General features: G+C 41.9%; 1 protein-coding gene and 1 long non-coding RNA gene across 2 annotated transcripts in view; one reads left to right on the top strand and one right to left on the bottom strand.

The window, feature by feature from the left end:
* Positions 1-1,480: 1,480 nt before the first annotated feature.
* On the bottom strand, positions 1,481-22,744 carry LOC117523162. Its single transcript, XR_004564436.1, has 3 exons — positions 22,615-22,744; positions 2,944-2,949; positions 1,481-1,493 (listed from the first exon to the last, which is right to left on the bottom strand). It is a non-coding gene; the product is annotated as an uncharacterized LOC117523162 (long non-coding RNA).
* LOC117523161 (regulator of G-protein signaling 7) overlaps positions 20,187-22,788 on the top strand; it is a 212,956-nt gene continuing 210,354 nt past the window's right edge. Inside the window, exons 1-2 of the mRNA XM_034184598.1 lie at positions 20,187-20,438; positions 22,617-22,735. Of these exons, the coding sequence (XP_034040489.1) occupies positions 20,297-20,438; positions 22,617-22,735 (261 nt within the window). The 5' untranslated portion in view covers positions 20,187-20,296. The remainder of the gene's footprint in view (positions 20,439-22,616; positions 22,736-22,788) is intronic.

The following is a 22,788-nucleotide window of genomic DNA, read 5'->3' as shown; positions in this document are numbered from 1 at the left end:
AATGCTTCACAAATTATTTAAATGATTAGTTTCAAACACCATAAACAACACTTTGATTTAAAAATAATGAGGCAAAATGTAAAAAAAAAATGCAGTTTTCCCCTTTAGGCGTCACTTTTACTGCAGATATTTGAACTTATTCCCCTCCAGTCACGCAGAAAAAAGTTTGAAACTTCACGCCTTTTGAAGTAATAGCTGCTCTGGGTGCACTCAAATATTTTTTTGTTTTTCAGCCCTGAAAATGCCATTTCTTGTGTTCTCACAGGCAGGGAATCATTAACATGGAAGAATTCAGTTTTCATGACAGTAAAATGAATAACTTCAGCAGCTCTGCATGTGCAGTCAGCTTCACTGCCATGTGTAATCCAATCCAGCCACCTCGCCTTTCCACGTTCCCTGTCCAGCCTGCTTCACCCAAACATCCTGTTTTTAGCTGCAATTATGTGAAATCACAGGAGAAAAACATCATCAAAACCATATATTTGTGACTTTAAATCACACCCTGTGCACAATCAGCACAGACGTTATTTACCTTTTGAAGCTGTAGGTGACTGTTGTGACCTTGTGGCCAATGCCGTCATTGCTGTTTATGTTTGCATGAAACATTTTTGTTGTAAATGTTGTCTAAGGGGGCTAAAAAGTAAAATGTGCACAAAAAGGGTTGCAAATAAATCTATGAAACATCTTAACAGAATACCTCATGTCTAACTTTAAATCAGCCTACAGTCAACAGTTTAAAAGGGTAATTTAAGGGGAAAATTGATAAAGGAAGAATCACTTACTCACTCACTCACTCAACTGCTTACTCCAATTAAGGGTCACGGGGGGCTGGAGCCTATCCCAGCAGTCATAGGGTTGAGGCGAGTTACACTCTGGACAGGATGCCAGTGTGTCACAGGGCCACATATAGACAAACAAACACATGCACATCTGCACGCACACCTATGGACAATTTAAAGTTTCCAATCCACCCAACCGGCACGTCTTTAGATGTGGGAGGAAGCCGGAGCTCCTGGAGGGAACCCACACAAACACAAGGAGACCATGCAAGTTCCACACAGAAAGGTCACAGGTGGGAATTGATCCCATGACCTTGTTGCTGTGAGACAACAATGATAACCACTAAGCCACCATGTTTCCATAAAGGAAGAATACTCCTCCACAATCTGCTAGTAATGTTCTAGCACCAGTGTGCAGGGAGTCACGAAGGCCGTTAGCTAGTAGCATCGGTAAGAGTGTAGACACCTTGTTTAGGATACAATTTCCATATAATACAATTCATTTCCTAGTGGAAAGCTGACCTTTGACCCAGTGTTCTTCACCCAGATGAATCCTAGCTAAGCACTTCTGGAACTCACCTATAGTGTGCCCAGGTTCACCCAATCTCCAGGGTGAACACAAAACACTCCTTGGTTTAAAACATTTATAATATCAAAAGTCACCTGAATAATTTTACAGTTTTGGTACCAACAGTTGCAGGTTTTTTTTTCCCTCTTTTGCAGATTCTTCTTCTTCAAAATTGGAAAATTATTCATATGACTTTTTATATTATAAATATTTGAAACCAAGGAGCGTTTTTGTGTTCACCCTGTATTTTAAAATATGTTGACCTTGGCCGCAATGACCATAACCTTTGCTAAAATGAACCCTTTAAGCACAATTCCAGGGTGGGCTTTAATCCACAACAGAAGATTGGTAGAAACTGGCTAAAATGTAGGAGGAGTAGGCCAACAAACAGACAGGCATGACCATGACTTTAAACCCAAAGACTGACCTTTGGGAAATTTGACCTTGCCTTGGTCATTCTGGGACGTATCAACATAATAATTGATACGTAATGGAGTAAATAATAATAAATTACATTTGACCTCAATGAACCCTTTATTAAGGGTAATCTGGAGGTTTGACCTTCATCCACATAAAAAGTTTGGTGGTAACAGCACAGTACCTGGGAGGAGCAGGGGAACAAACAGACAGAAAAACACTTTGCTCAAAAGGTACAGTGTACTTAATCCTCTGAACATCAAGTACTTTTTTCTCCAGCCACATTTTTATTCACTTTAAATTTACTCATTTTTCATTGCACCTGTCCTGCACCTCTATAGAAACAGCACAGTTATGGGTAGAAGTAGGCAGAACTAAAAAATGACAGTTGCAGTGTATAAGTTATATCATAAATCATTAAACCAGTTAACAGATTTTCTATTGCCCATTTATTTTACAAAATTAAAAAAGAGAAATAAAACAGCAAAAAACAGAATGTACATTTATACAACATTTCCCCAAATGACCACAAATGTTATATTGGGGAATAAAAGTTGAGGTTCTACATGTTAGACTTGTTTTCTTTTTTTGCTCTGTCTCACTCAACAACATCTTGCCGTCCTCTCAGTTCTTGCTCTACTCCAGCTTGAAGATTCACTGAATTCTTGTCATGTGACTCAATTAAGCTGTTCTATGCTTCACAGTTGCACCTATAAGTGCAGTTTGTTTTTTTCTTATTTCCGGGATGTAGTTATACAAAGGGTTTTTTTTTCAGTGAAATTTAACATTTGTCATGTAAAATTAAAAAGATTTGTCTGAAATATTTTAAGATTAGATTTTGTTATTTTTCCTAATGGAAGCATTTGGTGCACCTAATTAGTTCATGGAGCTTCAGAAATAAAAACCTGAAAACATTTGCGCTAATGTAGCTCTTGTAATATTTAGAAATACCATAAAACCAGGCGCCAAGATTAATATCATTCTCCTTCTTTAAAAAATTAAAAACATTTTAATTCAGGCTTACTTACTCCTTTCTTGTTAAAGTACTTTATTTGAAATGACAGGTTTTGGCAACTCCTGCTGTTGTGAGTTCCTGCAAGACAGTGAGCTCAGAACACTTTCCAACTACTCATGATTTTGTTTTTTTGCACCCATAGAATCCACATAAACAGTATTAACTCCATCCTACATAAGATGCATCTTTCTGTATTTGGATCTTCACAACAGCCAGATTAGTCTAACCCAGATGAGATCATCATGCAAATTGGTGAACAATAGTTAAGGGAATTTTTAACACCACACTTTATGTAGGGTATCAGTAAGAGGCACACCTGAGGAGACAGAAGCCATTGGAAGTGGAACAACCATCATAGTCCCCATGGACTATGATGTTTGCAGATGACATTGTGATCTGTAGTGAGAGTAGAGAGCAAGTTGAGCCTAGTCTGGAGAGGTGGAGATATGCTATGGAGAGAAGGGGAATGAAAGTCAATAGAAGCAAGACTGAGTACATGTGTGTGAATGGGAGGGAGCCCAGTGGAATAGTGCAGTTACAAGGCGTAGAAGTGGTGAAAGTAGATGAGTTTAAATATTTGGGGTCAGCTGTTCAAAGTAATGGAGAGTGTGGTAAAGAGGTGAAGAAGAGAGTGCAGGCAGGGTGGAGTGGGTGGAGAAAGGTGGCAGGAGTGATTTGTGACCGAAGAATATCAGCAAGAGTGAAGGGGAAAGTTTACAAGACAGTAGTGAGACCAGCTATGTTGTACGGCTTAGAGACGGTGGCACTAACAAAAAGACAGGAGGCAGACCTGGAGGTGGCAGAGCTGAAGATGTTGAGATTCTCTTTGGGAGTGACAAGAATGGACAAGATTAGGAATGAACATATCAGAGGGACAGCTCAGGTGGGACAGTTTGGAGACAAAGTCACAGAGGCAAGATTGAGATGGTTTGGACATGTGCAGAGGAGGGACCCAGGGTACATAGGGAGAAAGATGCTGAGGATGGAGCCACCAGGCAGGAGGAGAAGAGGGAGGCCAAAGAGGAGGTTTATGGATGTGCTGAGGGAGGACATGCAGGTGGTTGCTGCTGTGGCGACCCCTAACAGGAACAGCCAAAAGACAAAGAAGAAGAATGCCAATTTTAAGAAACCAGATGGCAAATTTTTAAATTTTAATCTCTCAGCTGTTGAAGGAAGCCTGAGTTTTGTTTGGTGTAATACAGGTAACACCCAAGACATCCATGATTAATTAAGAGTTCCAATGTTTCACCCTGTGGCTTCAGTGCACACAGATTATACGATGTGCAAATCGCAAAGAGGAGCTGGACACACCCCTAATGCACATGCACAATATGCTTTAAAGCACGCACTACAGACCAGGGGTCACCAACCCTGCAAGGTTTCCAACTTTCATGCCAGTTGAGAGCTCAGAAACAGCAGACTTGACTAATCAGCTGTGGTTGCAGCAGGCAGACGTGGAAAACAGTCAGATGAGGTGATCTCCAGGAGCAGGGCTGGTGACCCCTCTGCTGTAGACCATCAGCAGAGAGCTCATAGCGAGAGCTGGATGAGGATGGGCTTTGTAATTGTCCTCCTTTCAGTGCTGTGGCCACATTAATCACCTCACATTTTGCACATTAAAATGTTTGCATTGGTGGTGGACATTCTGTTTAATGTATTGCACTAAATTTCACCTCTCTTATGAGCGTGTCATCTTTGAGGAACACATTGGGCCTCCATTATGGACTGTGGGTTTGTGCTTGCTGCATGTACAACACACACACATTCATTACTCGTTTGATCTCGACAGACCTATGATGTAAGCTCCACTAATGAGGTGCTCCCTGGTGATTAAAGCCATATCATAAAATTTTAAATCAAGCGGCTTAGTGCTGGTATAAGGGTACAGAGGAAAATAAAATGAATCGAGTCATCAGAAACATGCCATTTTGGTTCATAACTGCTACAGTACAGAACTGTGCAAAAGTTTTAGGCACATTAGGATTTGCTTGATGTTTAGTTTCTCTTCAGTGAATCAACAGATGAAAGTTCATAACTCACCAAAAATCAAAGGCAAAACTTTTCCATTTTCATTAAAGAAACAAATCAAACTTCCCTTTAAAATCAATAAATCAATCAGTAAATAAATACAATTTTCCCTGAATGTGGAATGTACAGTAAATGTTCATGTTGCTGAACAAGCAATAATAAACAATCCAACTTATCTATATAAATAGATAGGTAAACCAGTAGTGATCAGTATTTCTGGTATTTCTATTTATATTTGCAATTTTTGTTTTTTTTACTTTCACTTTTGATGCCCTGTGTGCTTCTTATCCTGTGTGCTGCTATACAGTACTGCTGGAACCTCAATTTCCAGAGGAGTCTTCCCAAGGGATTAAAAACATTGTCTAATCTCAGTTATTAGCGGCACCAGTTGATAAACACATTACACCACGTTTAACACATAAAAACACCAATGTAACATGTCCACAGACAGCAGTAGGACATTGTTGTGTTCATGTCTTACCAAATTGGACACAGAAAAACAGAAGTGCTAAAAACATTAAAACCTACAACTTTCACTAGTTTTGGTGCTTGGTTTGTGAACTCAGGTAAAAAAAGCGAACGGACACGTTGGAATTCCATCTTCAGGGGACCTAACTGGGAAATTCCCAGCTTAGAGTACAAATGGGTCTTGCCCATGCTGCACATTTTTACTTGTTTAATGTTTGGCCTAGGAGATGGGCGGAGCTAAACCCAGCCAAGATGGCAGCCTTTGGAACTAATCTTTTTGAGCTTCAAAGCCGCACTTCAGGAAACCTATGAGTACTGTCACAGAGGGTTTGCCGAGTATATTATCAAGTATTACAAAAGTTTATTGTAATATTTCCCTATGTAATTCCTTTATCCTCCGCCATGCCACAGTCAAAGGTTGTATACGAGGTCTGTCCATAAAGTATAGGTCCTTTTTATTTTTTCAAAAACTATATGGATTTCATTCATACGTTTTTACGTGACATAATTGAACCCTCGTGAGCATGCGTGAGTTTTTCCACGCCTGTCGGTGACGTCATTCGCCTGTGAGCACTCCTTGTGGGAGGAGTCGTCCAGCCCCTCGTCGGAATTCCTTTGTCTGAGAAGTTGCTGAGAGACTGGCGCTTTGTTTGATCAAAATTTTTTCTAAACCTGTGAGACACATCGAAGTGGACACGGTTCGAAAAATTAAGCTGGTTTTCGGTGAAAATTTTAACGGCTGATGAGAGATTTTGAGGTGATACTGTCGCTTTAAGGACTTCTCATGGAGCGGGACGTCACGCAGCGCTCTCAGGTGCCGTCGTCAGCCTGTTTCAAGCTGAAAACCTCCACATTTCAGGCTCTATTGATCCAGGACGTCGTGAGAGAACAGAGAAATTTCAGAAGAAGCAACTTCTCAGACAAAGGAATTCCGACGAGGGGCTGGACGACTCCTCCCACAAGGAGTGCTCACAGGCGAATGACGTCACCGACAGGCGTGGAAAAACTCACGCATGCGCACGAGGGTTCAAGCATGTCTGACGTAAAAACATATGAATGAAATCCATATAGTTTTTGAAAAAAATAAAAAGGACCTATACTTTATTGACAGACCTCGTATATATACACACACACACACACTGGCAGGCCCAGTTATCTACAGCCAGTCAACAATTTTAAGCATCACTTCCTTTGTCAGTGATCCAGAATGAGTCAATGTTGACTACACTTATTTCTGAAGGTTTGGCTGTAGACGATGATATGGGTGAAGTTCTCGATGTTGGATTAAATCTTGTGGATCTGTTTATGGTGTATTCAGTTCTGATGTGAGATAATACTATCCGGCTGCGTTTGTAAGATCCGCTTCATTATGTATTTCAAAAGATATCAGAAATATATTTTAGTGCTAAAACATATAAGGCACTAGACATTGATTACTAACAGAAGCACTTTACAGTCAGTAACTGGAAGCTCTCTTCTCTTGAAGCTTCAACTGTAGCGGCAGGCTTCTGGTCTGCAGCGCTTTAATGACGTTTTTCAGGAAGACGGGAAAGGTACTGTTGCAGCTGTCCACAGCACTGGAGATTTAAATTTCTGAAACAGTTATTTCTTTTAATGGGGCTGCTGAAAACATTTCAGTTTGTAACTGAAACTTTTAGACTTTGTAGGTGAGGATTCAAACTGAGCACAAACATTTAATCCTTGATATTAAACAGGAAATGCAGGTGATCATCATTATAAGCAGCGACAAAATGATTTTTCAAGCTGTAAAAGCAACGTTTGTTTGTTCGCCTACACCTCCAAGGCCCTTTGGCCAATTTCCACCAAACTTGGCATAATTTTTGAAAAGGTCAGTGTCATTGGGGTGAAAAGTCAAAATGATTAATGTCATAAGCAGTTATTATAAGCAGCAAGTTATTTTAACTTGAGGCCAAAATATGGCCATCGAGTATAGCGAAGACCTTGCGTCCGCCCGTCTGTGCTCAGAATAACTCCAGTCCTATTATTGCCAGGGTCTTCAAATTCAGAGGGAACAGTCTTGGAACACAGACCTTGGACAGCTTCAAAGCTGGCTAACTTTGACCCATTTTAAGAGGTCAAAAGGTCACATTCTGTTTCCTATTTTTATGCTCATGTGGCTGAGGGTATTTTAGCATTGCGTTATATTTGAAGCTGTGAGAGCAACGTTTGTCATTTGGCCAATTTTTGCCAAACTTGGCTTCATTTGGGGAAAGGCTAAGGTTATTGGGGTCAAAGGTCAAAAATATTTTTTTTACTCTGATGTCCAAACTTGGCACATGTAAGGAGGCGGCTTCTGGAATTTCCCAGGTGAGATCATATTTACCAAAGGCAAATCATTGGGATCAAGGGCTTGGGGTTAAAGTTCAAATCTGTTTATTTTTTTCCCTCTAATTTGAAGGAAACTTGGCACACATGTGGAGATGAGCTGTAGAATTGCCCCACAGTGTCAAATTTGGCAAAGGTCAATCATTTCATCCAAGGTCAAGTCTGCCGGTGTGTTTCTTGGTTTACTCCTCTCAGTTCTTTTTGATGATTTCTTCCAAACTTTGCATGTCAATGAAGGTTGAACCTGCATTTCCTCTTAAAGAATACCTTTTAACAAAGGTTAAGAACTTTGAATTTCAACCTGATTTGGACCAAATGTGGCACACATTTGGCAAATTCCAGAAATACTCTGGCAAGGTCAGTCAGAGGTCAATCATTTGGGTGAAAGTCAAGGCCATTGACTTTCACCGACTTACTGTCTTCACACACATGGGTAATATTAACTAGCAGTGTTAAACAGTGAATCTTACAACAGGAATACTTGTTATAAATGTAATAAAAGGACAATAATGAAAAATACAGCAAGAAATGGGCATGAATTGATTTCCAAGGCCCTCACATATGCAGTACTGCTATAGTGTGTGGATTACGCTGAGCTAATTTGTTGCAGGAGCACACCCTTAATAGCACGCTGCTCAGCGTACCGCTCTTGTTGGACATAAGCTAAGCTAGTGGCACGCGTGAGAGTATGCCTTAATAGCAATGATCATCCATTACAGAAATGCTGACGGTGCTTCTTAAAGGAAATCTAAGTGGACTGAATGTTGAGGTCCGTCATCCAGGGAGCTCAGCCAGGGAAATGGAGGAGGGACGATAAACACAGGAGTCACAGCTGTCAGCTTTTCACAGCTGGATACCTACATAACTTGAAACCATATACCGTTGAGATTATTTAGTTGGATTTATTTATTGGCCTGCACTACTGGAAGCAGTGACATCCAGAATATCAAATGGAAAAAACAGGCTCACAATTAACTTTAAAACCCAAGTTGCTGCACAGAGGAGACACTAATTTTCAGATGGATATCCACAACAATTTATTTTAACAACATAAATGCACATCTCCTTTTTTAAGGTGGGGCCATTACGAATAAAAGTCTGCTGCTAGATAGTTATCGGATATTCAATAATTCAGTATATTGACTGAAGGTAATGTGGATGAAAACGTCACAAAGTTCTTCAAAGAAAACTTTGCACTTGGTTTATGTACATCAACAAATGTTATGGTGAGTCAAAACTGACCTCAACTTCTAGAACATGAGCACACAGAGAAGACACTGAAACCATTTATGACCAGTCTCAAAATTGATGTACAGCCAAATAGTGCAAATAGTCCAGGAATTACACACACACACACACACACACACACACACACACACACACACACACACACACACACACACACACACACACACACACACACACACACACACACGAAAAATAACAAAAAACAGGGAACAGACACTTTGAACATTCAATCACGTACTAGCAAACAAGACCTACCACCTCACAAGGGAAAACAAGAGCGATGAACAACAACCAAAACTGTGATTGCTTTTAAATTTAGCAAATTTAAAATCATATCTGCACCATAACTGTTTTTATCTTTGACCTTGTATTCCGTATGGTGAGGCAAATAAGTATCCACTGTTGGTTTTGCAAGTTTTCCCACCAACAAAGAATGGAGAGGTCTGAAATTTTTATGACAGGTACACTTCAACTGTGAGAGACAGAATCTAAAAAATAAAAAACAAAAAAAAACAACAACAAAAAATTTTGAAAAATCACATTGTATGATTTTTCAACAATTAATTTACATTATATTGCATAAAATAAGTATTTGATACAATAGAAAAACAGACCTTAATATTTGGTACAGAAACCTTTGTTTGCAATTACAGAGGTCAGACATTTCCTGTAGTTCTTGACCAAGTTTGTACACTGCAGCAGGGATTTTGGTCCAGTCCTCCATACAGATCTTCTCCAGATCTTTCAGGTTTTGAGTTTCAACTACCTTCAAAGATTTTCTATTGGGTTCAGGTCTGGAGACTGGCTAGGCCACTCCAGGACCTTGAAATGCTTCTTATGGAGCCCCCCCTTAGTTGCCCTGGTTGTGTGTTATTGGGGTCATTGTCATGCTGGAAGACCCAGCCATGACCCATCTTCAATGCTCTTACTGAGAGAAAGAGGTTGTTTGCCAGAATCTCCTGATACATGACACCATCCATCCTCCCTTCAATACAGTCCAGTTATCCTGTCCCCATTGCAGAAAAGCCAACCCCATGCTTCACACTTCACAGTTGGGACAGTGTTCTTGAAAATAAAAATAAGTGTAAGATATACAACCCCTGGCAAAAATTATGGAATCACCGGCCTCGGACGATGTTCATTCAGTTGTTTAATTTTGTAGAAAAAAAGCAGATCACAGACATGACACAAAACTAAAGTCATTTCAAATGACAACTTTCTGGCTTTAAGAAACACTATAAGAAATCAGGAAAAATAATTGTGGCAGTCAGTAACGGTTACTTCTTTAGACCAAGCAGAGGGAAAAAAATATGGAATCACTCAATTCTGAGGAATAAATTATGGAATCACCCTGTAAATTTTCATCCCCAAAACTAACACCTGCATCAAATCAGATCTGCTCATTAGTCTGCATCTAAAAAGGAGTGATCACACCTTGGAGAGCTGTTGCACCAAGTGGACTGACGTGAATCATGGCTCCAACACGAGAGATGTCAGTTGAAACAAAGGAGAGGATTATCAAACTCTTAAAAGAGGGTAAATCATCACGCAATGTTGCAAAAGATGTTGGTTGTTCACAGTCAGCTGTGTCTAAACTCTGGACCAAATACAAACATCATGGGAAGGTTGTTAAAGGCAAACATACTGGTAGACCAAGGAAGACATCAAAGTGTCAAGACAGAAAACTTAAAGCAATATGTCTCAAAAATTGAAAATGCACAACAAAACAAATGAGGAATGAATGGGAGGAAACTGGAGTCAACGTCTGTGACCGAACTGTAAGAAACCGCCTAAAGGAAATGGGATTTACATACAGAAAAGCTAAACGAAAGCCATCATTAACACCTAAACAGAAAAAAACAAGGTTAAAATAGGCTAAGGAAAAGCAATCGTGGACTGTGGATGACTGGATGAAAGTCATATTCAGTGATGAATCTCGAATCTGCATTGGGCAAGATGATGATGCTGGAACTTTTGTTTGGTGCCGTTCCAATGAGATTTATAAAGATGACTGCCTGAAGAGAACATGTAAATTTCCACAGTCATTGATGATATGGGGCTGCATGTCAGGTAAAGGCACTGGGGAGATGGCTGTCATTACATCATCAATAAATGCACAAGTTTACGTTGATATTTTGGACACTTTTCTTATCCCATCAATTGAAAGGATGTTTGGGGATGATGAAATCATTTTTCAAGATGATAATGCATCTTGCCATAGAGCAAAAACTGTGAAAAAATTCCTTGCAAAAAGACACATAGGGTCAATGTTATGGCCTGCAAATAGTCCAGATCTTAATCCAATTGAAAATCTTTGGTGGAAGTTGAAGAAAATGGTCCATGACAAGGCTCCAACCTGCAAAGCTGATCTGGCAACAGCAATCAGAGAAAGTTGGAGCCAGATTGATGAAGAGTACTGTTTGTCACTCATTAAGTCCATGACTCAGAGACTGCAAGCTGTTATAAAAGCCAGAGGTGGTGCAACAAAATACTAGTGATGTGTTGGAGCGTTCTTTTGTTTTTCATGATTCCATAATTTTTTCCTCAGAATTGAGTGATTCCATATTTTTTTCCCTCTGCTTGGTCTAAAAAGTAACTGTTACTGACTGCCACATTTTTTTTTTCCTGATTTCTTATAGTGTTTCTTAAAGCCAGAAAGTTGCCATTTGAAATGACTTTAGTTTTGTGTCATGTCTGTGATCTGCTTTTTTTCTACAAAATTAAACAACTGAATGAACATCCTCCGAGGCCGGTGATTCCATAATTTTTGCCAGGGGGTGTACTTATTTCATGCAATAAAATGCAAATTAATTATTTAAGAAGTGAAGTGTACCTATGATAAAAACGACACACTTCTTCATTCTTTGTAGGTGGGAAAACTTGCAAAATTGACAATGGATCAAATACTTATTTGTCTCACTGTAGATACTGCGTACTGTGATTTCTCTCAGTTGTTGTGGGTGACAGCTGTATCTGTCAGTTTACATTGTTGTAACAATGTTTTTATGCTGCCCTCTTGGCCAGGTCACCCTTCCACAAAAGATTTTTAATCTCAGAGGCTTCCACCTGGTTAAATAAAGGATACACACACACACACACACACACACACACACACACACACACACACACACACACACACACACACACACACACACACACACACACACACACACACACACACACACACACAGAGAGAGAGAACTCCATCACAACTACAGTCTAAAATGAACAGTGAGCTCACCCCCACCCACCCACCCCCCCCCTGCAAAAAAAAACCCCACAAAGAAAAGAAAAGCAAACAAACGAAATACCTAATAACACAGACCATGAAATCAAACGTGGTTTCATTATCTCCATTACCCAACAGAAGAAGGTGGGCTTAATGTGAGTACCACTGTTTGTTTATGGCTCAAGATATTTCAAAAATTGATGGATTTTAATAAAATTTTGTTTGAAAGTTTCAAATCGTTTCTTGAATTCTTGAGCAACCCATTGTATAATGTCACAAAGACTGATTGAGGAAGGTAGTTTTGATGTTGTCTGGGAGAACATGCCAAATGATGTTCTGTTATTGTGGTGTTTGCTTGTACACCTAAAGTTCAGTGTTCTTTTAATCAGGAGCCATTTAAGCCCATTGGAGTTTGGAGAGTTTTTGACCATAGCACACCCACAAAGACAGACTGATCTTGAAGAAACTGAAGAAGGTGATGAGGACCTCTGCTGGAAATACCACCTGGCTCCAAACAGAAAGAACCAGTGAGACTGGAATAGAGAGGTGGAGCTCTGAGCTTGACATGTTGGGTTTGATTAATTCAGCAAATAAACAGTGGCAAGGTTCCAATTTAACATCTCTGTAAGGCACAGCATGTGAAAATACAATTTGAAAGTAATCAATTTGGTAAAACAACTCCCCATTACTAATCTGCATGCTCATTTCGCACCAATTTGTGGGGTGTTCAGTGCTTCCGGACAGTATTCACAGCTCTTCACTTTTTCCACATTTTGTTATGTTGCAGCCTTATTCCAAAATTGAGTAAATTTAGGGAATAACCCTGTTGTGTCTGATGATTGGCAAACGTTAATGCTGGATTTTATGGTCGCAAATGGAGTTTACCAGCGACACATTAGTAATTCGGTCAGCGAAGCTTACCGTAGTAACAGCGTCTTCATGCCAAACTGGAAATTCTGTGAGCAGACCCACAGATTTCTCCATCTCATCAGCTGCATTGAGCAATTCTGTATCAGAATCCACATCAATACTTTCAGATGGTATCTTAAATCCACACATTTTGGCATCGTCGTTGCTCCGCCAGTTTCTCTCGCTCTCAGTTGAGAGTACCATTATTGACACCTGCATAGCAACGCGGTCAGGGTGCGGAGTAATACATCAAATGTGAAACGGTCAATTATTTTGCCACCGTCAGCGCCATATTTTATAGTCTGAAATCTCACACGAATAACTAATCAGATTTGCGGAACAAATGTAATTGGATTATAATAATTTTTCCCCCTCAAAATTCTACACACAATACATCATAATGACAGTTTTTTTAATTAATTTTTGCAAATTTATTAAAAATGAAAAACTAACAAATCACATGTACATAAAGTATTCACACACTTTGCTCAGTACTTTGTTGATGCACCGCTGGCAGCAATTACAGTCTCAAGTCTTCTTGAATATGATGCCACCAGCTTGGTGCACCTATCTTTGGGCAGTTTTGTCCATTCCTCTTTGCAGCACCTCTCAAGCTCCATCAGGTTGGATGGGGAGCATCGGTGCACAGCCATTTTCAGATCTCTCCAGAGATGTTCAATCAGATTCAGGTCTGGGCTCTGGCTGGGCCACTCAAGGACATTCACAGAGTTGTCCTGAAGCCACTCCTTTGATATCTTGGTTATCTTGTGTTTGGGGTCATTGTCCTGCTGAAAGATGAACAGTCTTCTCAGTCTGAGGTCAAGAGCGCTCTGGAGCAGGTTTTCATCCAGGATGTCTCTGTGCATTGCTGCATTCATCTTTCCCTCAATCCTGACTAGTCTCCCAGTTCCTGCTGCTGAAAAATATTCCCACAGCATGATGCTGCCACACCATGCTTCACTGTAGGGATGGTGACTGGTTTCCTCCAAACATGATGCCTGGCATTCACACCAAAGAGTTCAATCTTTGTCTCAGACCAGAAATTTTTGTTTCTCAGTCTGAGAGTCCTTCAGGTGCCTTTGGTAAACTCCAGACGGGCTGCCATGTGTCTTTTACTAAGGAGTGGCTTCCGTCTGGCCACTCTACCATACAGGCCCGATTGGTGGATTGCTGCAGAGATGGTTGTTCTTCTGGAAGTTTCTCCTCTCTCCACAAAGGAATGCTGGAGCTCTGACAGAGTGACCATCAGATTCTTGGTCACCTGCCTGACTAAGGTCCTTCTCCTCGATCGCTTAGTTTTGTCATGCGGCCAAGTTAGGAAGAGTCCTGGTGGATCTGAACTGCTTCCATTTACATATGATGGAGGCCTCTGTGCTCACTGAGACCTTCAAAGCATCAGAAATGTTTCTGTAGCCATCTCCAGATTTGTGCCTCGAGACAATCCTGTCTTGGAGGTCTACAGACAATTCCTTTGACTGACTTCATGCTTAGTTTATGCGCTAACATGCACTGTCAACTGTGGGACCTTATATGTAGACAGGTGTGTGCATTTCCAAAAAATGTCCAATCAACTGAATTTACCCCAGATCGACTCAAATTAAGCTGTAGAAACATCTCAAGGATGATCAGTGAAACAGGATGCACCTGCGCTCAATTTTGAGCTTCATGGAAAAGGTTGGGAATACCTATGGCAATATAGTAAATGGACCGCATTTATATTGCACTTTTCCATCTGCATCAGATGCTCAAAGCGCTTTACAATTATGCCTCATATTCACCCCGGTGTCAGGGTGCTGCCATACAAGGCACTCACTGCACACCGGGAGCAATAGGGGATTAAAGGCCTTACCCAAGGGCCCTTAGTGATTTTCCAGTCTGGCGGGGATTTGAACCCATGGTCCTCTGGCAAGCCCAACACCTTAGCCACCAGACCATCACCTCCCCTTATGGACATGTGATTTTAGTCTCCCCCCCACGCACATATATACGAGGGCTGTCAATAAAGTAACGGTCCTTTTTATTTTTTTCAAAAACTATATGGATTTCATTCATATGTTTTTACGTCAGACATGCTTGAACCCTCGTACGCATGCGTGAGTTTTTCCACGCCTGTCGGTGACGTCATTCGCCTGTGAGCCCTCCTTGTGGGAGGAGTCATCCAGCCCCTCATCGGAATTCCTTTGTCTGAGAAGTTGCTGAGAGACTGGCGCGTTGTTTGATCAAAATTTTTTCTAAACCTGTGAGACACATCGAAGTGGACACGGTTCGAAAAATTAAGCTGGTTTTCAGTGAAAATTTTAACAGCTGATGAGAGATTTTGAGGTGAGACTATCGCTTTAAGGACTTTTCACGGTGCGAGACGTCGCGCAGCGCTCTCAGGCGGCGTCATCAGCCTGTTCAAGCTGAAAACCTCCACATTTCAGGCTCTATTGATCCAGGACGCCGTGAGAGAACAGAGAAGTTTCAGAAGAAGTCGGTTTCAGCATTTTATCCGGATATTCCACTGTTAAAGGAGATTTTTTTAATGAAAGACGTGCGGACGGGTCCGCGCGTCGGGACGCAGCCGCCGCGACGCTCCGCCACAGGAAAAACACCTCTGTTGAAAGCCTTAAGGACATGTCCTGCCTGTTAAACAATTTCTCATATACTCACTCCACTGAAAGCCATCAAAAGCCGCCTGGATTTTACAAATGGTTATCAACACGGAGGTGTTTTTCCTGTGCCGCCGCACCGCGTTGGCTGCGTCCCGACGCGCGGATCCGTCCGCACGTCTTTCATTAAAAAAATCTCCTTTAACAGTGGAATATCCGGATAAAATGCTGAAACCGACTTCTTCTGAAACTTCTCTGTTCTCTCACGACGTCCTGGATCAATAGAGCCTGAAATGTGGAGGTTTTCAGCTTGAAACAGGCTGATGACGCCGCCTGAGAGCGCTGCGCGACGTCTCGCACCGTGAAAAGTCCTTAAAGCGACAGAATCACCTCAAAATCTCTCATCAGCCGTTAAAATTTTCACTGAAAACCAGCTTAATTTTTCGAACCGTGTCCACTTCGATGTGTCTCACAGGTTTAGAAAAAATTTTGATCAAACAACGCGCCAGTCTCTCAGCAACTTCTCAGACAAAGGAATTCCGACGAGGGGCTGGACGACTCCTCCCACAAGGAGTGCTCACAGGCGAATGACGTCACCGACAGGCGTGGAAAAACTCACGCATGCGCGCGAGGGTTCAAGCATGTCTGACGTAAAAACATATGAATGAAATCCATATAGTTTTTGAAAAAAATAAAAAGGACCGTTACTTTATTGACAGCCCTCGTATATGTTGCAAAAATCTAAAAAAAAAAAAAAAAATTCACATCGTCATTATGGGGTATTGTGTTTAGAATTTTTAGAAAAAAATAATTTGTGAAAACGGGTTGTTGTAGTTCAAACTGAGCATCAGAATGAGGTAGAAAGGAGATTTAAGTGACTTTGAAGGTGGCATGGTTGTTGGTACCAGATGGGCTGGTTTGAGTATTTCAGAAACTGCTGATCTTGTTGGGAAAAGTGTAATGCACGGACCCACAACAGGGGGCGCAAATGAACGGTCAATAGATAATCTAATAAATACAATTTATTGCGGCCAAAGTGCACAACAGGTCAAATACTGCTTTTAGACAGTCAATGACAAGGTACAGTAAGTGAGGTGTGGGCAGGGCCGAGGGTAGGAGACGCCTATCCAGAGAAGAGCCGGGGCCCACAAGGTTCCGCCGCCAACGAAGACCTGCAGTATACTGAAGCCGCCAAGTCCCAAGTCCCCAGGTGGACTCTGCTTCCAGCTGTCAGATCCGGTACTGCTGGCAGGAACAAAAACAGGTTAAGGGTGGGTGTGTGGACACCCAGTAAGCAGTCAGCAAAAATAAGTTCTCACTGTAGTAGGGTGGGAATAACACCTCCACCACCTACACAGGAAACACAGTTCGTGTAGAGCCTGAAAAGTACTACTTAGCCGGTTTGGAGTGAGGGGTGAAGACATCACTCCTCCACTAACCACAAACCCAGCTCCCAGCTGGCAGTAGTAGACAGGAACTCCTGCAACACTCAGAAAAAGAGAACATGTGCGTACGGCACAGTCAAACAGCTGAGCGGTTACCTGAGAGGTAAGCTGATATCTCAGCAGAGATGTGGTGTCTCCTCCAGTCTTTTATGGGATGGGACGGTGATGAGATGATTACTGACAGCTGTTAGTCCTGGCTCCTGGGTGATAACTGCGCCCTCTGGTGCCTGAAACCCGACAACAGGCAGGGCGCCCTCTGGCGTTGGCCAGCAGTACCTCCTCTTCGGGCGGCCCACACAACATATCTGCTAGGATTGTCATGCACAACCATCTCTAGAGTTTACAGTGAATGGTCTGAAAAAGAGACGATAACCAGTGAGCGGCAATTATGTGGACAAAATGCCTTGTTGATGTCAGAGGAGAACGGGCAGACTGCTTGAATGGGCGACGGCATGATGCTGTCATGTCATTATGGACAAATGAGCAATGTTTCCAACACCTTGAAACTATGCCACAAAGAATTAAGGCAGTTCTGAAGACAAACAGGGGTCCAACCTGGTTCTACCAAGGTGTACCTAATAAAAAAAGCAACCAACCCTAAACTTATTATCATTTTCTTTTTTAAATATTATTTATTTATATTATGTTTTGCTGCAAAGCCACTTACCTTCCAAGGACAGTTGAGTTAAATGTTGCAAAAAGATCAGCTAAATAATTAATTTGTTTTGAAATGTTTATACCATCAATGAATAAATAAATGGGCTGCATTTCAATAGCACTATTGCATGTGATACAGATGCTCAAAGTTCTATAAGGATGCCTCACATTCACACACACCGACGTCAATGCAATCACCTGCACACTGAAAGAAACTTTGGGATTAAAGACCTTGCTCAAGGGCACCATCAGTTCTGTTCAGATGAACAGCACTGCAGGGCCACAGCTGAGAGCCAAAGGACAGCATGAAAAATGAGGGAAGCCAGCCCCTCGACCCAGCCACCCACACGCCCAGTGTGCACGGTCTGTGGCCGACAATTCCATGCCCAGACCGGACTAATCAGCCACCTCTGAGTGCATTCAACCAACCATTAAACAGAAAATAGTCATGGTCATCATCAATACCAATGGACAAACATCTTCAAAGGCACCACAGTGAGTTGTCTGTCTGACAGGGAAGTCCATCTGAGGATCCTCTGATCACAGTTCCACAGCTCTTACCTCCAGGCCACCACATCTCCCTGACTGTTTAAAACAAATCATTGCCCATTCTGCAGAACAAAAAAGAAAGAAAAATGGAGTAACACAGTCATGCCATGGGGAGGTTATGTCTTCCTTTTACCACCAATAAACTATGCATATGGAGCGGACATTCTCCACTAACTGTTCTTAACATGATTTCCTTTAAAGCTACAGTCTAAGATTTTGTGTCATCAAATGGTGAGTTTGCAGGTTGCATCATGCTGTCACAATTATGTTACTCGTCACATTTTTGCTTCTTTGGTGATGGCCTTTCATGCTCCCTTTCCTTCTTTAGTGTTAAGCCATGTTTATGATCCTCTGTTTCACAAAAAATAGTCTTCAAACTTCAATCAGGATTCATTCCTTTTCTTTTTTTCAGCAGATGTGAAACACAGTAAGTGTGTCCCTTACAGGCTACTGTATCAACATGGCTGCCTCCATGAGGGCGTCTGCTATCATGCTGATATTTTTTGGGATTCCCCAGAAAAAGTTAGAGTTGTTATACAAACTAAAAATCAAAGACTTTTAAAAATGTACTAGTCCAGTGCCCATAGGAAGTTTGTATTCCTATAGAAAATTGGGAGCTAAAAAAAAAAAAAAAAAAAATTATAAAGACCACCACCAGATCAATACCACATAATACCACCACCAGACCAGCTGAATTGTAAATAGTGTTGTGAAATGCTATCACCAGCATGCAGCACTTTCAAATGCCACCAGTTGCAATATAAAAAATAAAAAACAGAACCAATGAATATACCTGTACAGTATTTAGCACAGAGCTTTAATTTTACCTCAAAATATTTTATTTTATAAATTATAGCTAGTCATTTTTGAATGGTTTATCTATTAAAGAGTAAAAACTAAAGGAAATCAATTGTAAGGCCTGAAAGAAGTTTCTGTAGGAGATATTTTAGCCGTAAGGTCAAGTGAAAGGGGGAAGTGTTGGCTTTTTAAATACTTGAGAGAGACATAGATTGAGAGGATTTAGTACCGCTACAATGGACTGATGCTGAAGGTGGCAACAATAAGGATGGTGGGTGACATTAAATGCCACAGAAGAACAGAAGGTATGCTTGATTTACTCCACAGGGTCACGTTATGAGAGGAGAGTGCTTCGTGTCAAAATAGAGCCATTATATAAATATATATTAAGTTAGTGGTTTTATATGACAAAATAAACAGAACATGGAAACAAATTTTGATGGAAATCTGTATACAAACAGAGGTTTTGCAGGACAGACTTCCATCTTTGAAGTACTAATGTCACAATGTTAAAAGAAAGGTTTAATGTCAAAATAAATGTTTTGAAAATTAATCCCCAAAATGTTCATAATAAAGGATGCACATCATCGTGCCATGCGCAATCCATATCCGAAAGCTGAGGTCGATCTAACAAACAGTCAGAGAGATATGAGAGTCACATACACAGACATTTCTTGCTTTATAGATAGATTTTTAACTGCATCTCATGGCCCATCTGCAGTGTCTTCATGGCCCCCCAGGGAGCCGCAGCCCACACTTTTGGGAATCACTGCTTTAAAGTTCTTTGCATTATTTTACAAAAACACCCCCCCCCCCCCAAAAAAAAAAAAAAAAAAAACCTAATAAAAATCCCATCATCTGCACTGTGTGCTTGTTGCATTTTGGTTAAACTGTCTGTGCGCCTCGATGTCAAACACACCAGACGGACTTATTGTGTGCGTGCGGCCGCGGCACAGCACTGCGGTGCACATCAGCGCAGTTTGGGATGGAAAAATAGCTGTGTGCATATCTCCAATTTATTCCTCACACGCAATTGGTCACGGATCGATGCGCGTTCGCGGCGCTACGCGGGGGCGCGCCTGTGCTTTTGAGCAGCGTTTGGAGCAGGGGAGAGAGAGAGATAGGAAGAGGGAGGGAGAGGGGAGAGAGAGAGAGAGAGAGAGAGAGAGAGAGAGAGAGAGAGAGAGAGAGAGCTGGAGGCTGCAATCCGAGCGTGCACTGAATGTCTGCTTCTTGCCGCTGCCGATGAATGATCCTCGCATGCCTATGTGTGCGTCTGCCAGTTGACATCCTGAACGCGAGGGACACGCTTCCACCTCTACCAAGAATCAGGAGTCCTCCACAGCTTCGCGGCTTTTTTTTTTTGTTTGTTTTCCTTTTCCCTTCTTCAGGTGAGCCCTTCTCATCGTCGCCACCGTCCTCCCCATCCTCCTCCGGTGACCGTTGGTTTGTGCTGTCCGTGTATTTACGCGCCATCCGTCACTGATCACGGCCGTTGGTTTTGCTGTCGCTGTCCGAGGTGCTGAAAACGAGCTCGCGATAACGAAACGAGGCTGGAACGGCCTCGTGTTCACAGCACGTTTACTCCGCCGCCTGCATGCTATAGGCTATTTAGTGCTGCAGATTAAATCCTCCCTAGGATGTCGTAAGGAGAAGACGGGCAAAATGATGAGGCTGTAAAGTGGAGATGCTGTTACATTTCCTGAACTGCAGCTCCTCTAACCCGAATGGATGAGTCTGAGCTGCAGTGGACAGTAAGCACAGCTCCTCTTGTGTTATTTTACTGCATTTACCATTGTCAGGGGTGTTTCACCTCCGCTCATCGTGCAATCTTTGGATTCATGCACAGTTTGGATGCCTAGATCTCTGCAGGACCCACATGTTATCACTGCAGCAGCATCACATAGATAGAATTAAATAAATAAAGATGCCCCCCACCCCCTTCCTCAGCTGGAGTGGAGGTGTTTCTTGTGAAGTTTTGCCACATGCATTTGAATAACTGGAGCATGCAAATTCATTCCAGGTGGAAATGTCAAATACTGAAATGTGATCTAGGCCATCCATCAATTATTTACACCTGGTTTAGCTGGTTTTGGGGTCATGGAGTGTTGTAGCACCAACCCCTTTACCCCACTGAACTACCTGTGGGATAAGGGTTTGGATTACTGATATGTAGACCCTAGTTTGATTCCCGGTCGCATTACTTGTCCATGTCCTTGGACAAAACGCTCCCAGCTATAAATGGGGGCTGGCTTTGGCTGGGAAAGTAACCTGTGCTGGACTGTCATTCCATCCGTGCGTGTTATGATCTGGCAGTCCGTTTCACCTGCGACAGCCTGTCAATGTGCGCAATGTGCGCAACGTGCGCGCTCACTGTAGCCCATTGCAACAGCGATATATGTTTTTTTGTATGTCCACGTGATGACAGCAAGCAGACACGCGTGCGTCACAATGGACAGTTGTTAGTTCATGTCCATCCATTCATGATATGTGTTCTCCAGCCGTGACGTCCAGAACCACAAATCTCCACAGCTGCTCCTGTCGGTGGACACACCTCCTGTCAGTTCAGCGCACACACCAATGTATCACTGTGTGTGTTCACAAAGCCACACTTGTGGGGGCACTTACACAAATTTCACTGCCACCTCAACAGTGGTTGTCTGCAGTCTGTTGTCGTGCTAATAGCGCGAATGGCCACACATTTTCTAAGTGCCATGTAAGCGGTGTTCAATGTTCACGCATTTCACCTGCAATTGGCCGACACCTGCTGTGAGAGGGTTTGATGTGCTCTCACAGCGCACACTGTCTTTCAGCCGCTGGTGTGCGCAAATAGTTCTAGCAACAGGTGTACAAGGCCTTAGAGGCAGCTACGATTTTACACGCATTGCAAACGACTCCTGCTTCATGTGCACTTCATGCCCAATTCGACCAAATTTGCACTGTGAAGGGGCCCTCAGAACTGTTTTGGTGTGTGTCTTCGCTATTCTCCAACTTGTATGGTTACTCAAATTTTGAGAGCTTACTACTCTTGAAAACCAAAACATTCAGTGACTGAGATGTTCATGTATCTGAAGAAACCAGTCTACAATAAATCCTAAAAATAATCCCTATATTTAATTTGTCTAATTACGGCCTCTAAAAATGGAGGGAAAACATATACAAATGGCTGCAATTCCAAAAGTGTTAATGTGATTTTTGTGTTCTACCCCTTAAAACTAAAGCTAAAGATCAACTCTCCAAGGACACGTTGTTTGTTTATTTTCAATCCACTCTCACTAATGTGCTTGGTCACCAGGTGAGTCAGGTTTAAACTTGTTCATTCATTGTACCTTTGGGTGAATTATAATTTGATACTGCATAAATTAATAGAATTGAAGTCCACTGAGATGGGGTTATGGAGGCAAAATGGCAGTAAATAAATACAATAAACACCCCATAACTGCTGGGACCATTTATTGGAGTAAGCGGGTATAGAAAATGAATAAATACATAAAACTGTCCAAATACTTATGGACCAGACTGTACATCTTCTTGGCAATGCACCAATATGTCAATTCTCTCCACAACAGGAGCATCTTGCACTTCCTGTGGCAGATTTACTTGCCGGATGATGGCGCAGACCAACAGTGGTGGGCAGGGAACCAATGGGGTAGCGGATGAGTCCCCAAACATGATCGTGTACAGAAAGGTAAGGAAGCTGCCATTTTTAGTGAGCATGACTGACAGAGTGTGCTTGCGTGT

Source organism: Thalassophryne amazonica, chromosome 13, assembly GCF_902500255.1.
Source record: "Thalassophryne amazonica chromosome 13, fThaAma1.1, whole genome shotgun sequence".
NCBI classification, from domain to species: domain Eukaryota; kingdom Metazoa; phylum Chordata; class Actinopteri; order Batrachoidiformes; family Batrachoididae; genus Thalassophryne; species Thalassophryne amazonica.
This window is presented reverse-complemented; position numbering and strand designations above follow the sequence as displayed.